Genomic DNA, 13,214 nt, shown 5'->3' with positions numbered 1-13,214 from the left:
TATGGTCCCTTCTGGGTCTGGGGACATCTAAACTTTCATATCATTGGCACGTCTTGTTCGTGTAGGTGGGCTTAGATATCTCCATGAGATTAATCGAGAGATCTACGCAGGGGGGTTCACTCTTGTAAATTCGATCACATGGATAATGTGAACCCAGATGGCTCCTTGGTACACCACATGTCTAATCATCGAAGATATCCAATTGTATTTTATCCACTTCGTATTCTCGACAACTCCTAGAGACAAAGGAAAGGAAAAGATTCGTTCGTGTATTCATATTCCTCACTTCCACTCCCACTCAATGACGTACATGAACGCTTCCTCCAGGTATCCCGACAGAAGCAAACCCTGAGCATACTCGATCAGCTCACTATCCGGCAACGAGAGAGACCGAAAATGTTCCTTTTCGCCGTTCGAGGCCCGCACGCTGATTCGCTTCTGGATGGCTGATTTGAACATTTCCTTGCCTGGGCTGACGAGGACGTACTTTGCGGGTGTATTGGGGGACTCTGGGGGGACGTAGCAGATGGCTTCTTGGCGTTGGGGGGTTAGCCATTGGATTTCTCGGGCGGTGGTGCTGGGGGTTGTTGGGGGTGAAGAGCTTGTGTTCACGGGTCCGGACGATGACGGTGACGGTGACGAGCTGCTGTCGATGGTTGCGAACTGGATGTCTGAGTCTAGAGAGAAGATGATGAGAGTGTTTGTGAGGGAGCTGAGCTTCATCCGGAAGGTGGTGAAGTTGCGCGGGTCGAAGTAGAAGGTGTAGCTGGCGAGTACGTCTACGGTCCTGTTCCTGTCGAGGGGGCGGATTTTTGAGAGAGCCTGGTCCCGTACCCAGGGTGGGCAGCGTGGTTTGACGGCGAGGGATTTGGACTCGCGGAGGGAGACGGAGGGGATGCAGTAGGGGAGGTGTGATTGCAGGCTGGCTTTGTGGCATGGTTCGCTGCAAAAGCGGAAGATTTTGCATGCTGGGAGGCTGGTCAGCTTGTGCTGTGAGTCTGAGGGAAGATTGTCAGGGAGAGGACTCACAGTTGCAGAGGATCTTGGTGGATGTTCCGCAGTTCTCACATTTCCCGGGCTCGTGCAATCCCCATTCTTTTCTCTCTGTAGCCAGAACTTCTCGCCGGCGGTTGAGCTCAACGATTCTCTTCTGTGCATAGCTGATCCGTTTCCGCGAATGGTGCTCGTCGGGAGTGGCACTTGCCATTTGAACGAGCTGGTGATAGGCGAGGATGGCTTTATCCACGGAGTCGAGGTGCTCGCGTGACACGCAGAGCGCACTGAGCGCATCGAACGTCTCAGGAGCCTCTGGTCCTCTTACGACTAGGAGGTCCTCGAACAAGGTCTCGAAGAGATCAGCGGCGTCTCGGTTCAGTCCTGCATCCATGTACGATCGGCCTAATCGATGGATAACCCGAAGGGCCTCGGGGTCGCTAGAGTTGCGGTATTGCTCGAGTACGTCCAGGATTTCTGGGGGAAAGTCAAAATTGTCAGAGCCTTGGATGTACCGGACAACAGCATCTCTCGTGATAGCACTCGCAACGCCGAAGATCGTCTTGCAATGTGGGATGGTTTTGCCACATATCATACGAGATTCCTTGACTAGGCCGAGCTTCTGATACAGAAGAGATAGCTTGTTCATCGCGCTGAGGGTCGTTTCGTTCTGGAGTCCAAACACCGTGTCCAGAGCAGGAACCGCCCTCTCCAATAAGAGGAGCGCGGATTCTAGATCACCCAAGGAGACCTTGAGAGACGCGAGGTCTTGCATGCTACTCAATGTTTCCGGTGCGTGCTGTCCCAGAGTCTTCAACCTGCCTGCGAATGAGCGCTCGTATAGTGCAGCTGCTTCGGTGGCGTATCCGTCCTTCTCACAAAGCGCGCCTAGATCGTGCAGGACTGCAAAGTTGGTCGGGTGGTCGCGCCCAAAGGATCGTTTGTAGAGCCCCAGTGCCTCCAAGTAGCAGGCTTCCGATTCTGCGGCCATGTCCAGACTGCGGTATGCATGACCCATCGAATGTAAAATGGACGCGCGAGACAATCTCTCGGTGTCCAATGCTGGCTCACTGTCCAGAGTCCGCAGTGCATCATGAAACTCCACAACCGCTGCTTTCGAATTGCCCTGCTTGAGGGCTGCATCGGCCCGCATACGCGTTATCAGAGCTTTGGAATAGACTGTCGAGGCGGAGAGCTCATTCTTCAGCTGGAGAAAGAGCTGAGCCACCTCATCCATCTGAAGCACTCTTTGACGGCCAGAGGCGTCATGAACCATTGCGCCTCCAGAGAGGTGTTGAATATGAATGAAAATGTTCTGGCAGTTTCGTAACAACGTCATATACTCGGCTTCGGAAACAGCTGTTCGGATTCCATCCGCTCCGCGTTGTGTCTTGGCTGTGGTTTTCATGGCACTCGAGCTTCCTTCGCTTTCTAAGCTTGTATCACTTTCGTTCTTGGAGCCCCTTTGCGTGAAAGAGAGCCTCACGGTATTGACTCTTTTCAGCAATTTTCTCCCTCGGTTAGAGGCAGATTTTGCCCGTGACAGACCTGTTCTCCGTCAGCTGGGTTTTTGACCATCATGATACTCATCAAGCAAACCTTTCGGAATGGTACGACCAAATATCCTTTGCAGAAAAGATTGCCTTCGAGATGACGATGGTGGTGTCCCCTGTGTTTGATCTTCAACCAGATTTCCCTGCGAATCAACATAATCGCTTTTGTAATGCTCGTTTTCCTCCTCACAAAGGGCCATGCCCGATGTCTTTGAGCCAATTATATGGACATCATTTGGCGCTGGCAGTAATTATCAGCTGTTCACTCTCATACACTTTTATTCTAATAGAGACAGGACCAAGCATACTTTCATAAGGACAGTCCCTCTGTGACTGCGTGGACTGCCATTCGGCAGCACCCCCGAACTGTTGGAATATACCATTGGGGGCATGCACTGCATCTCACGTTAAACTCGGAGCGTTAGAAAAGTGGGTTGGCCTACCTCTCTCCAGGTCATACAGTCCTGCAAAACTAATCGCAATGAGCTCATCTTCATCATTTTGCGAGATTTCTGCCGGGAATTAGACATGTCTCTCATCAGTGGATTTGTGGGGCTTACTTCTGAATGACCAGGAATCCCGCAACTTCCTGGCCCTCTGAGAAAACGATTGCTCCCCGGCGGTATTAGTTGCAATATGGAATTTAGAGCCGGTAAAGCTCATCTGCGCGATGCTGGGGCTTCTGCTGTGCGCTCCATTCGCCCTGTCCTTTTGGATATCTCGAAGACTGATATCGTCTCTGGGGTCATTCAGAACAGGCTCATATCTAAATTAGTCATGTAAGACTTGCTGGACGACAATAGATCAGTATCAGACTGGCACTGACGAGATGTTACACTCCTCCCCGCAGTTTTTGCAACTGATTAATGACGGCATGTCTGCAAGTATATATGAGAGGATGTTCATAGGCAACTACGGCGGACCGTCTCACCTCGTTGTCGATCCACTATTTCATCCTTGTCACCCATGGTAAATTGCTTCTCGCAATGCTCGCAGAAAAAACGGAGCGGACGAGAATTCAGAGGCAAAAACCGCTTTTCCATCCGGTAGCCCTTGGTGATAAGACTATAAGAGACCACTCAGCCTGAATCGACCGTACCCTGAAGTCAAGCATACCGATCTCGCATCATCAGATAGATTGCCACAGCTGCCCCAGGACAGAACCTCGTCAAGTAGTGTTGTTTCAATTCACACCTGTATTTATCGTCAAATTATGCGTTGAAGAAGCAGGACAAATCAGCGGCCGTACGGTGAGGAGAAGACAGCATCGCAATCCGGGCATTTGGAGTCCGCAGCACCATTGGGGCCCCCATCGTCATTTCTGAGAGGCGGGAACAGACGTACAGTTTCTGCAAAACTTTCTACGCCTGGAGAATCTTCGACGGTTTCTATAGATTCGCATCGCAGTACGTTAGATTTATCAAGTGACAGATCATACACAGGAGCGGAATTCGACGAACCATTCTCTGTCTTGCCAGCCAACGACAGTAAGACGTCCGACGCTCGAAGAACCCGTGTCCGCGCTCCAAGTGCAACAGAGGCATTGTGAGAAGAACGGCTTAGGACGATTTGGTTCTCAAAGTTCCGCTTCGCCTCTGCCTGCAGCGGACTGCGGCTGTCGATGCCATCTCTAGCCATCAAATATGAGTTCTCAGTGGGATATCCTAATCGGGGAGCAAATGCAGACCCTGAGAATGTTCTTACCGTTCCACCATCGGACTTGTATAATGATCGTAATCCATAATCAAGCTTCAGATAGGATGAAGAGAGGACAAAGGCAGAGTTAAGAAGCAACCCGGATGTCAATGACACAAACCCAAATGCAGTCTGGACGAAGATCAAAGAAAGAAAGAAGCCATGCATCGGAATGCATCAATGAGCCGGGTGAGGCATCATTTTCAATAATCGGCAGGTCATGGTCCAGGTGCGTGTGCCCTGCGGGTCATCTTGATGAAATCGGTTCTCCATGGGGATGAGAGAGGTAAACGGGTCGCATACTTTCTGGTTTCAAAAGGGAGGAGTTCGCAGCGTCAGTGCTTGTTATCCCTCGCATGATCCTAGCGGGACACTTCCTTGGGATTTTGAAAGTCCGTTTGTGAAGGATAGAAGCCGAATAGGGTCTGTAATCTGATTCAAAGGCCAATCAATTGATAGATTAGAGGGTGGTCGACGTCTGCAGGGCTTGTTGTCTCGGGCAATCCCGTTGGATGTGTATACTCTACAGAAATGTCGTGTGTTAGAGAGTCGCGGTTTTCGCGTCTCTTTTCTCTTTGAATTGGCCGGACATCAACAATCAGGGGGCAGGATATCCTCAACAGCCAATCAGAAACACATTCTTTTTCGATCCTGATTCCTTTTCTGTCAAAGAAATTCATCCCTGGCTCTATACGACGATAAACCGATTGCTCCCTTGCGTCGAACTTTCTACAAGCACCCCAATGCCAGGAATACCTCTCCTCGGCCACGCCATTTTTCCTCACCGCATGAACATGCTCCTGCCTGTGGCTCCCTTCGATTGAAAGCTGGCCTATGACTATTGTCCCCGCATTCACAAGATGAAGTCGTTTCCCACCTGTCATATTTCGATGTGGACGCAGACGATCTACGGAACTCAAACAAAGCCCCAGCAGATGACCCACAATATTAACATAACCGACCGACCCTGAGTACGGAGTAGATAGCCCGCCTCGTACGGATCTACAGAGCTGATTCCAGAGACAATTCGGATCAATAATTGTGGGAATCCATCTGATAGTGGATCCGATAGTTCATGGACTTGGGGTCTTGGGAATATGACCTATCCGCGATGATCCTAAACTGCGTCCACCGCTTCTCCGTCTTCCAGCAACAGATAAATCCATTCGATGGCCAGTTATCGACCTCTCTGAGAGGGTGTTTGAAGAAAGGAAAGCATTTTCATGAATCTCAATGGGAAAGAGCGTGAAGGAGACGAATGTGCAGTAGTAAGAAGAGAACCCGGCCAAGAATGAGAACACGGGAGAGGACTAATGCGACAGTATAAAGTCAAAACTTTATCCGCTTTGTCTAGACTCTGTGCGCCAGATGCCGAATTGTCTATTCCTCATGGATCCTTCAAACGCCGTCCTGACACAATGTGCCTCTGTCTTGAAGGCGCAATCGGACAATCTCAAAAGCAAACGACTTCTGATTGATCGATGGATCGTTAAGAGCATCCATTGATCCAAGATTCGTTTGCATCCCTGCTTCTGGAGCGGTGTTGCGTAACTCGCGGAACGATATACAGCCGCCAACAACAACACTTCGGCAGCATCAATGCGATACCACAGCGAAACAGTTGATTTGGAAGTAATATCAGTGAATCTATTGGACACTCTCCTGGCTCTGAGAATTCTCGTTGCAGATCATCAGCCCACCCACATGGGGTGGAGTGAGTTCCTTGGTTATCGGACAGAGTCATGAACTCATATGCCCCGCAACAACAGAGCTTGGCTCTCCATCAACGAATACCACCCTTGAAGAAAAACAGGTTCAGCGGGAAGATTTCAACTGAAGAAGTCATGGAAATATCTCCGCATGCGAATTTCCGGTTTTTCCATGGCTGGACAGCCTGGATGGTCATGATCGCTGGATCCAGCCGAGGCTGACACTGACAGGGGTGACGTTAACGTTCCGCCAACGTCACACTTACGTGCGTCACAGCTCTGGACATACCAAAGACCATTTATTACACACCATCGAAGCCAGCAGAGATGTTAAAAGAGATGTTCTTGTCAGGTCGGCGCTGTCGGTTCTTCACAGAGCTTTACTTAAATCTGAAATTACCTTGAGCATCAATCCCGAGAATCAACATGGCCACGAAGATTGCTGGAGGCTTGCACAAAGCGCAGGAAGTGCTGCAAAACACATCCTCCCAAAGCAAGAAATTGATCGACTTGGAAAGAGATACTGCCGATGCTCATACCCAGCAGCCACTGACCACGGATCACGGTGTGCGAGTCAGCAACACCGATCAATGGCTTAGAGTTACGAATGACCGCCGGACTGGCTCATCCTTGCTGGAGGATCAGATCGCCAGAGAAAAGGTAAACATACTGCATGTACAGATCTTCAATCAAGATGGTATTAATGATATCCACAGATCCATCGCTTTGATCACGAACGTATTCCTGAAAGAGTAGTCCATGCGCGTGGCACTGGTGCATTCGGGAACTTCAAGCTTAAGGAGAGCATTGAAGATCTGACTTATGCCGGTGTCCTGACGGATACGTCAAGGAACACGCCCGTCTTTGTTCGCTTTTCGACTGTCCAAGGAAGTAGAGGTAGCGCTGATACAGTCCGCGATGTTCGTGGATTTGCTGTCAAGTTCTACACCGATGAAGGCAATTGGGACATTGTTGGAAACAACATCCCTGTGTTTTTCATTCAAGATGCCGTCAAGTTCCCGGATTTCGGTACGTATCGTTCCTGCTGCTGCTTCTGTCAGATCTGACTTTGCTGCCAGTTCATGCTGTCAAGCCAGAGCCACACAACGAGGTTCCTCAGGCCCAAACAGCTCACAACAACTTTTGGGACTTTGTGTACTTGCACCCGGAGGCCACCCACATGTTCATGTGGGCCATGTCTGACCGCGCCATCCCCCGATCCTACCGAATGATGCAGGGATTTGGTGTGAACACTTTTGCTCTCGTCAACAAAGAGGGAAAGCGACACTTTGTCAAGTTCCACTGGATCCCCCATCTGGGTGTGCACTCTCTTGTCTGGGACGAAGCCTTGAAGCTGGGAGGCCAAGACCCTGATTTCCATCGCAAAGACCTCATGGAGGCCATCGACAACAAGGCGTACCCGAAGTGGGACTTTGCAATCCAAGTCATTCCAGAGGAGAAGCAGGATGACTTTGAATTCGACATCTTGGATGCGACCAAGATCTGGCCTGAAGACCTTGTGCCCCTTCGTGTTATTGGAGAGCTCGAGCTGAACCGCAACGTCGACGAATTCTTCCCCCAGACCGAGCAGGTCGCATTCTGCACCAGCCACATCGTCCCTGGCATCGACTTCACCGACGATCCACTTCTCCAAGGCCGAAACTTCTCCTACTTCGACACCCAGATCAGCCGCCTGGGCATCAATTGGGAAGAGCTGCCAATCAACCGTCCAGTGTGCCCTGTGCTCAACCACAACCGAGACGGACAGATGCGCCACCGAATCACGCAAGGCACGGTTAACTACTGGCCCAACCGCTTCGAAGCCGTTCCCCCAGCCGGCACCCAGGGTGGCGGGTTCACAACCTACCCCCAGCGCGTGGAGGGCATCAAGAACCGCGCCCTCAGCGACAAATTCCGCGAGCACCACAACCAAGCTCAGCTCTTTTACAACTCCATGTCTGAGCACGAGAAGCTCCACATGAAGAAGGCCTTCAGCTTCGAGCTTGACCACTGCGACGACCCCACGGTCTACGAACGGCTCGCCGGCCATCGCCTCGCCGAAATCGACCTCGAGCTCGCCCAGGAAGTCGCCGAGATGGTCGGCGCCCCGATCCCAGCCAAGGCCCTCAAGCAGAACCACGGCCGCCGCGCCCCGCACCTCTCCCAGACCGAGTTCCTTCCCAAGACCCCCACCATCGCCAGCCGCCGCATCGCCATCATCATCGGCGACGGCTACGACCCCGTCACCTTCACCGGTATGAAGACCGCCATCAAGGCCGCCAGCGCCCTGCCCTTCATCATCGGCACCAAGCGCTCCGCCATCTACGCCGACGGCGAGGACAAGTCTTCCTCCAAGGGCATCATCCCAGACCACCACTACGACGGCCAGCGCTCGACCATGTTCGACGCAACCTTCATCCCCGGCGGCCCCCACGTCGCCGCCCTGCGCCAGAACGGGCAGATCAAGTACTGGATCTCCGAGACCTTCGGCCATCTCAAGGCGCTGGGCGCCACCGGCGAGGCCGTGGATCTCGTCAAGGAGACGCTGGGCGGCACGCTCGACGTCCAGGTGGCGTCGTCGCAGAGCCCGGACCCAGTCGAGTGGTATGGTGTTGTCACTGCGGGCGGGAAGCAGAAGCCCGAGAGCTTCAAGGAAAGCGTGCAGATTCTCAAGGGCGCGACGGACTTTGTGGGCAAGTTCTTCTACCAGATCTCGCAGCACAGGAATTATCAGCGTGAATTGGACGGTCTGGCATCGACCATTGCTTTCTAGTTAGCCGCGAGTTGATACGGAATAGTTTTTACGAATTTGTTTATGGTATGGATATAATGATAGCAATAATTCAATTTTATATGAATGTCATTCAGATGTGATTGAAAGACAACATTGCAGGATATGTGACAAACAGCCAGCAACGAATCGCTTCGGTGGTAGAATCTATATCTGGAACGTGCTTGTACAGTAAATGTCTTGTAACGAGTGTGCATAATGGGTATCGAGCCGGCATGCAAAGACAGGTACTAATATGTAAAGAAAAAATGGCAATATACCTCAGTCGCTAAAAACGCAGCAGTAAACCAGATTGATCGTAAATACTCTCAAACCCCGGCATCATGATGAGGTCTGGCACAAACATGGCGGCGTTGCGCATGCAGACGTTGACATATAAACATAGATCTGAGAGTCAGACAGATCAGTTGACGAGAAGAGGCTCAAGCCCATCTCCAGCCAGAGTTGACCGACTCTTGACTGTTGATGACGGATTCAAGCAGGGACGGGCTCTTCGAGCGAAACGCGAAGCGGCCGCTGCGCCGTTGTTCGTATCGTTCTTGTTCCCTAGTGAGAAGCGCAACCGCGGCATTTGCATCGATGCCCTCGCCAGTATCCGTGATCTTCAAGGCCCACTTGGCATCTTCTTCTTTGAAGCCAAGCTCGTGGACCATCACATGGATAGCCTGGTCGACGGGGTCGAGGACCTGAGGCCTGTAGGAAACTGGGTTCGCGGTGGGTGGTGGTGGAGGTAGTGGCTGAGAGTACTGGACGGGTGCGGGGGGACAGTAGCGAGGAGTCAGTGACGCTGACGATGCCACTTGCTGGCTGGGTGGTGGTGGAGGTGGAGGTTGGTCGCTTGGAAGCCCCTCGAGGCGACTCATTATCATGGCATAGCTTGAGATCGGGCGCTCCTCGGCGAACGTGATTGGGTTACCAGGGTTATTCTGCTGTTGAGTGCGTCGGTTTCGCAGCTGAGCTGCGAAGACAGCTTGTCGGCGCCGATTGCTTTGGTTGCTGTCGGTCGCGTTGCTGCTTGTTTGAGACGTTTTGTCGCGGCCGGCAGAAGATCTGGAAGAGGTAGAACTGGCATTCGATAGACGTGATCCATTGAGCGACGGGCTTCCTTCCCGTACCTTGTAGGCTCTGGATACGGCTTCTTTGAGAAAAGTGGACCGGCTGATGTTGGAGTCGGGAGGCTCCCACTTTGTCAGTCCAATGGATTGCGCCGTTTGAAATGTCGCTTCAGCGTTATCAAAAGGACAAATTGAGCCAATACTTAGGACTGCCGAAGGTCCCAGCGTGAGGACATAGTATGTCCATTCCTCTGTTCGCTTGTCAGTCTACGATCCCATAAGAAGAAGATGACAAAAAGGGACACTTACCTATCATAGCTTCTTCCTTAACCGTGTCATTTTCTGCGATGTCGAGCCCGTCAAAAACGCCAGCCTTTCGGGCCTCAGTGCGGCTGCCGTGAATGGGTTGGAGCAACACGGCAAGACAGGTCCATATTTCCGTCATGTCGTAGAGTTGACTTTGGGAGAGACCTTCCCCGTTTCCGCGTCCAAACCCCTCCGGCGGCTCGAATAGGACATTGTTCATGCCGAATGGCTCAGTGAGCGACGTGGTCACGATGCTATTACGGTCGTGGGCCATAACGCCGCCATTCAGCCAGTCCATCTGTCCTACTATATCATTCTCCCGATTCTTGCCACAGCCAAAGATCCGGCAGAAAGTCCAGATTCGCCAAAAGGCGTCATCGATTTCTGCCGCCCGGGCATCATCTTTGCCTGTTAGGCCATTGATCGTTTCCTGGCGAAGGAAGGTATTGCAGCGGGCCAGGATGAGTGACTTGAGCTGAGCGAGCGTATAGATGTCTTGAGCGTAACGTTGGAGATAATGTGTGGGAGTGTATTCGGGGACAGGAGCGTCCGGATCGACGAGAATCTGCCATTCGCTATCCCAGGGAGGGCTTATTTCACGCAATTCCCAGGCTGGAGGGGACATGCGGTACACAGCAGTCTTCATGAGATGTAATTCATGCTGTTTGAAAACGCGGTAGTACTGCTTGGAGACGACGGCTAGATGGAAGAGATCATCAAGGGAAGAAACTTGCTCCAGTATTTTGAGGGTGATGTCGTCTGGTAATTGGACAGCAGTTGTCTTGGAGGGGTTGTGAACTGAGATGGTAATGTTGGGATGTGGTGATGGCAAACCTGCATCAAGCTCATAGACCATCCTTTGCGGCAGGCCGCCTTCCAATTCGAAGAGAGAGTTTGATGTGTTCAATCGTCCTGATTTGCTGGACGCGACAAAAATCTTCTCCTCCACATTGTTCGCTCGGATTCTAGGCATCGATCGCTCAGCGACCAGTTTGTCTCCCACAGAGCTGGAAGTGGAGACGAGGTCTTCGTGGCTGCGCACTTGCTTTGTCTGGAGCCGAGGGAGTTTCAATCGTAATTCTCTTTCACTGCAAAAGGACGATGGTCTCTGTCGTTGGGAGGGTACTGGCAGGCAGGAAGACTCGGCCACTTCAGCCGTTTCTTCCGGCTCATCATGAATAGTCTCCGGGCGCGGTGGGCGCTGAGGGCGAAAGGACGGGGATTCCACTTCTGACTTCAAGCTGGAGCTGCTGAACGATCGGAGATGAGTATTGGTGTACTTGCGACTGAAACCAGGGACGGAAAACGAAAAGGGCCCTTTATTCTTCATTTTCTTCATTGTTCTTTGCAAATCGCGCTCTTGTTTTCCGTGACTGATTTTTAGACCCGAGTTGTCATTTAACTTGATAGAAGTAATATTTCTAGGAGGCCTTGGAGCTGGTCGAGTAGCAATCATGTCCATGTTTCCGCGGCTTATCTGCAAGGGCCCGTTGAAGATCTGTGAAGAAAACAATTGGGGCTCATTGTGGCGCTGCTCGGTGATTCCTGCAAGAAAATTCTCCAATTCCTCAGCTGCCTGGGATAGAGTACGTGGAGAAGGCGAAAGTTGTGTGGCAGGAGTGGCCGGGGTTGTCGTACGAGGCCGGTCGCTGAAGGGACGCTGGCAAGCCTGGAGCGGACGGGGGCCTTTGTGACGAACTGACAGGGGAGCTAATGCAATCGGGGGCTCCCGAGGGAGGGGCTTGTTTCTCACCTCATCCAGTGATGGGCTTGTTACGGCTAGCTTGGAGGCCGAGCCTACTAGCACGGGCGCTATATCGTCATCAAATACTCCTGCAGCAGCGGGGGAAATGACAGAAAAGGCATCGGCTGATTTGTAGGGGCATCCGGCTAGTTCGGAGCCAAGACTTGTCACGGACGATCTTCGGCTGTAGCACGAGGAAGCTGTGTCGAAAGTGTCTTCAGACAAGGACGGAGAATCAGTTCTAGTGCCAGAATCCGAGGAATTCTGTCGATTTTGATGATCAATCGCCTGCATGTCTGCCAGAAGAGAAAAATGTGTCACCTTAGGGGTTGTGGTGCTTATCGGAGACACCAGCGAGAAATGCGACGACAGTTCAGGGAAGAATCGAGTCCAATGAGTCCCTCTTGGAGGCGATCTGTCCGACAGTGGTGAGATTGCGAAATTGTCGTCGTCTGTCCATTCGTCATCGGATGGTCGACTTGAAGAAGTATCGCACTTTGAGATCGACGTAACGGAGTGTTCTGAATCAGACGACGGCGCGCCTAACGGGTCTGTCGTGCTCATTTTTAAAGATGGTAGCCTTTTCAACGGCTCCTTCCCGCAGTTCAGATTTCCAATCGAGTCAAGCCAGAAGGGCTGTGCTGTGTACGGTTTACCCAAGTTCGGAAATGCGGTGTATGATATGATCCACGGATCTGGAAAGGGCTGGAGGTTCGTGCTTAGAGCTGTACAGTTGGATCACCAAGCAGATGTGCCTTTCTCGGGCCTATACATGATCATGCAAGATAGATCCGTGACTTCGGGACGTTCTTTGTTCTCCTTGACAATGCCACTCCGGTCTATTCCTGGGCCATGAACTGCTCTTCCTCACCAAAGTCTCGATCCGGGACAAGTCCAGTCCTCCAGTCGCGATGATGAAAGATCCTAATGGTACTTTCAGGTCTCTATGAGTCGGGCGGACTTGGAAGTATAGAATGGACGTTCCAGCAGTCGGTGTTCCTTACTTCCCTGGTAATTCCGAAGCCGAGAGAGATCGCCTCGAAATTGCGCTATACAAGGAACAAAGAGAACGGAGAAGGACTATCTGATGAGACCAGTCAGCATGAATCTGTTCCACATGACCACCAGATTGCTCGGTGGGAAACGAACCAGTCAAGAGGCAGGTATGTACAGAGTAGGACAAAGAGGTAGCACCATCGCCTGCCAAGGGATGAGTGGTCGACAGGGAAAACGACAGGTCAGGATACAGAGTATATAGTACTGAGATGCAGTACTAGTCTGGCAATTAATCACTGCATGAATCGATTTCGAGCCCTTGTCACCACGTGCATGGCATGGGTTGGTTTCCGGCAACAACAGGTCGAGCAT

General features: G+C 51.8%; 3 protein-coding genes across 3 annotated transcripts; 1 reads left to right on the top strand and 2 right to left on the bottom strand.

Annotated features, from left to right (window-relative positions):
• Positions 1 to 282: 282 nt before the first annotated feature.
• On the bottom strand, positions 283 to 4,184 carry ALT_0961 (tetratricopeptide repeat protein; the record flags this gene model as incomplete). Its single annotated transcript, XM_033558705.2, has 11 exons — positions 283 to 968; positions 1,030 to 2,541; positions 2,593 to 2,787; positions 2,855 to 2,941; positions 2,990 to 3,058; positions 3,107 to 3,312; positions 3,373 to 3,424; positions 3,478 to 3,611; positions 3,663 to 3,740; positions 3,796 to 3,934; positions 4,007 to 4,184. 11 exons carry the CDS (start codon positions 4,182 to 4,184, stop codon positions 283 to 285), a joined length of 3,336 nt encoding a protein of 1,111 aa, XP_033414596.2.
• Positions 4,185 to 6,376: 2,192 nt separating this feature from the next.
• On the top strand, positions 6,377 to 8,723 carry catA (catalase catA; the record flags this gene model as incomplete). Its single annotated transcript, XM_033558706.2, has 3 exons — positions 6,377 to 6,610; positions 6,667 to 6,979; positions 7,030 to 8,723. 3 exons carry the CDS (start codon positions 6,377 to 6,379, stop codon positions 8,721 to 8,723), a joined length of 2,241 nt encoding a protein of 746 aa, XP_033414597.2.
• Positions 8,724 to 9,163: 440 nt separating this feature from the next.
• ALT_0959 (F-box protein) lies at positions 9,164 to 12,410 on the bottom strand (the record flags this gene model as incomplete). Its single annotated transcript, XM_033558707.1, has 2 exons — positions 9,164 to 10,047; positions 10,106 to 12,410. 2 exons carry the CDS (start codon positions 12,408 to 12,410, stop codon positions 9,164 to 9,166), a joined length of 3,189 nt encoding a protein of 1,062 aa, XP_033414598.1.
• Between the last annotated feature and the right edge of the window lie 804 nt (positions 12,411 to 13,214).

Source organism: Aspergillus lentulus (genome assembly GCF_001445615.1).
Source record: "Aspergillus lentulus DNA, contig: Alt01, strain: IFM 54703, whole genome shotgun sequence".
Taxonomy (NCBI): domain Eukaryota; kingdom Fungi; phylum Ascomycota; class Eurotiomycetes; order Eurotiales; family Aspergillaceae; genus Aspergillus; species Aspergillus lentulus.
The sequence above is the reverse complement of the archived record's forward strand: the minus strand, read 5'-3'. Positions and strand labels throughout refer to the sequence as shown.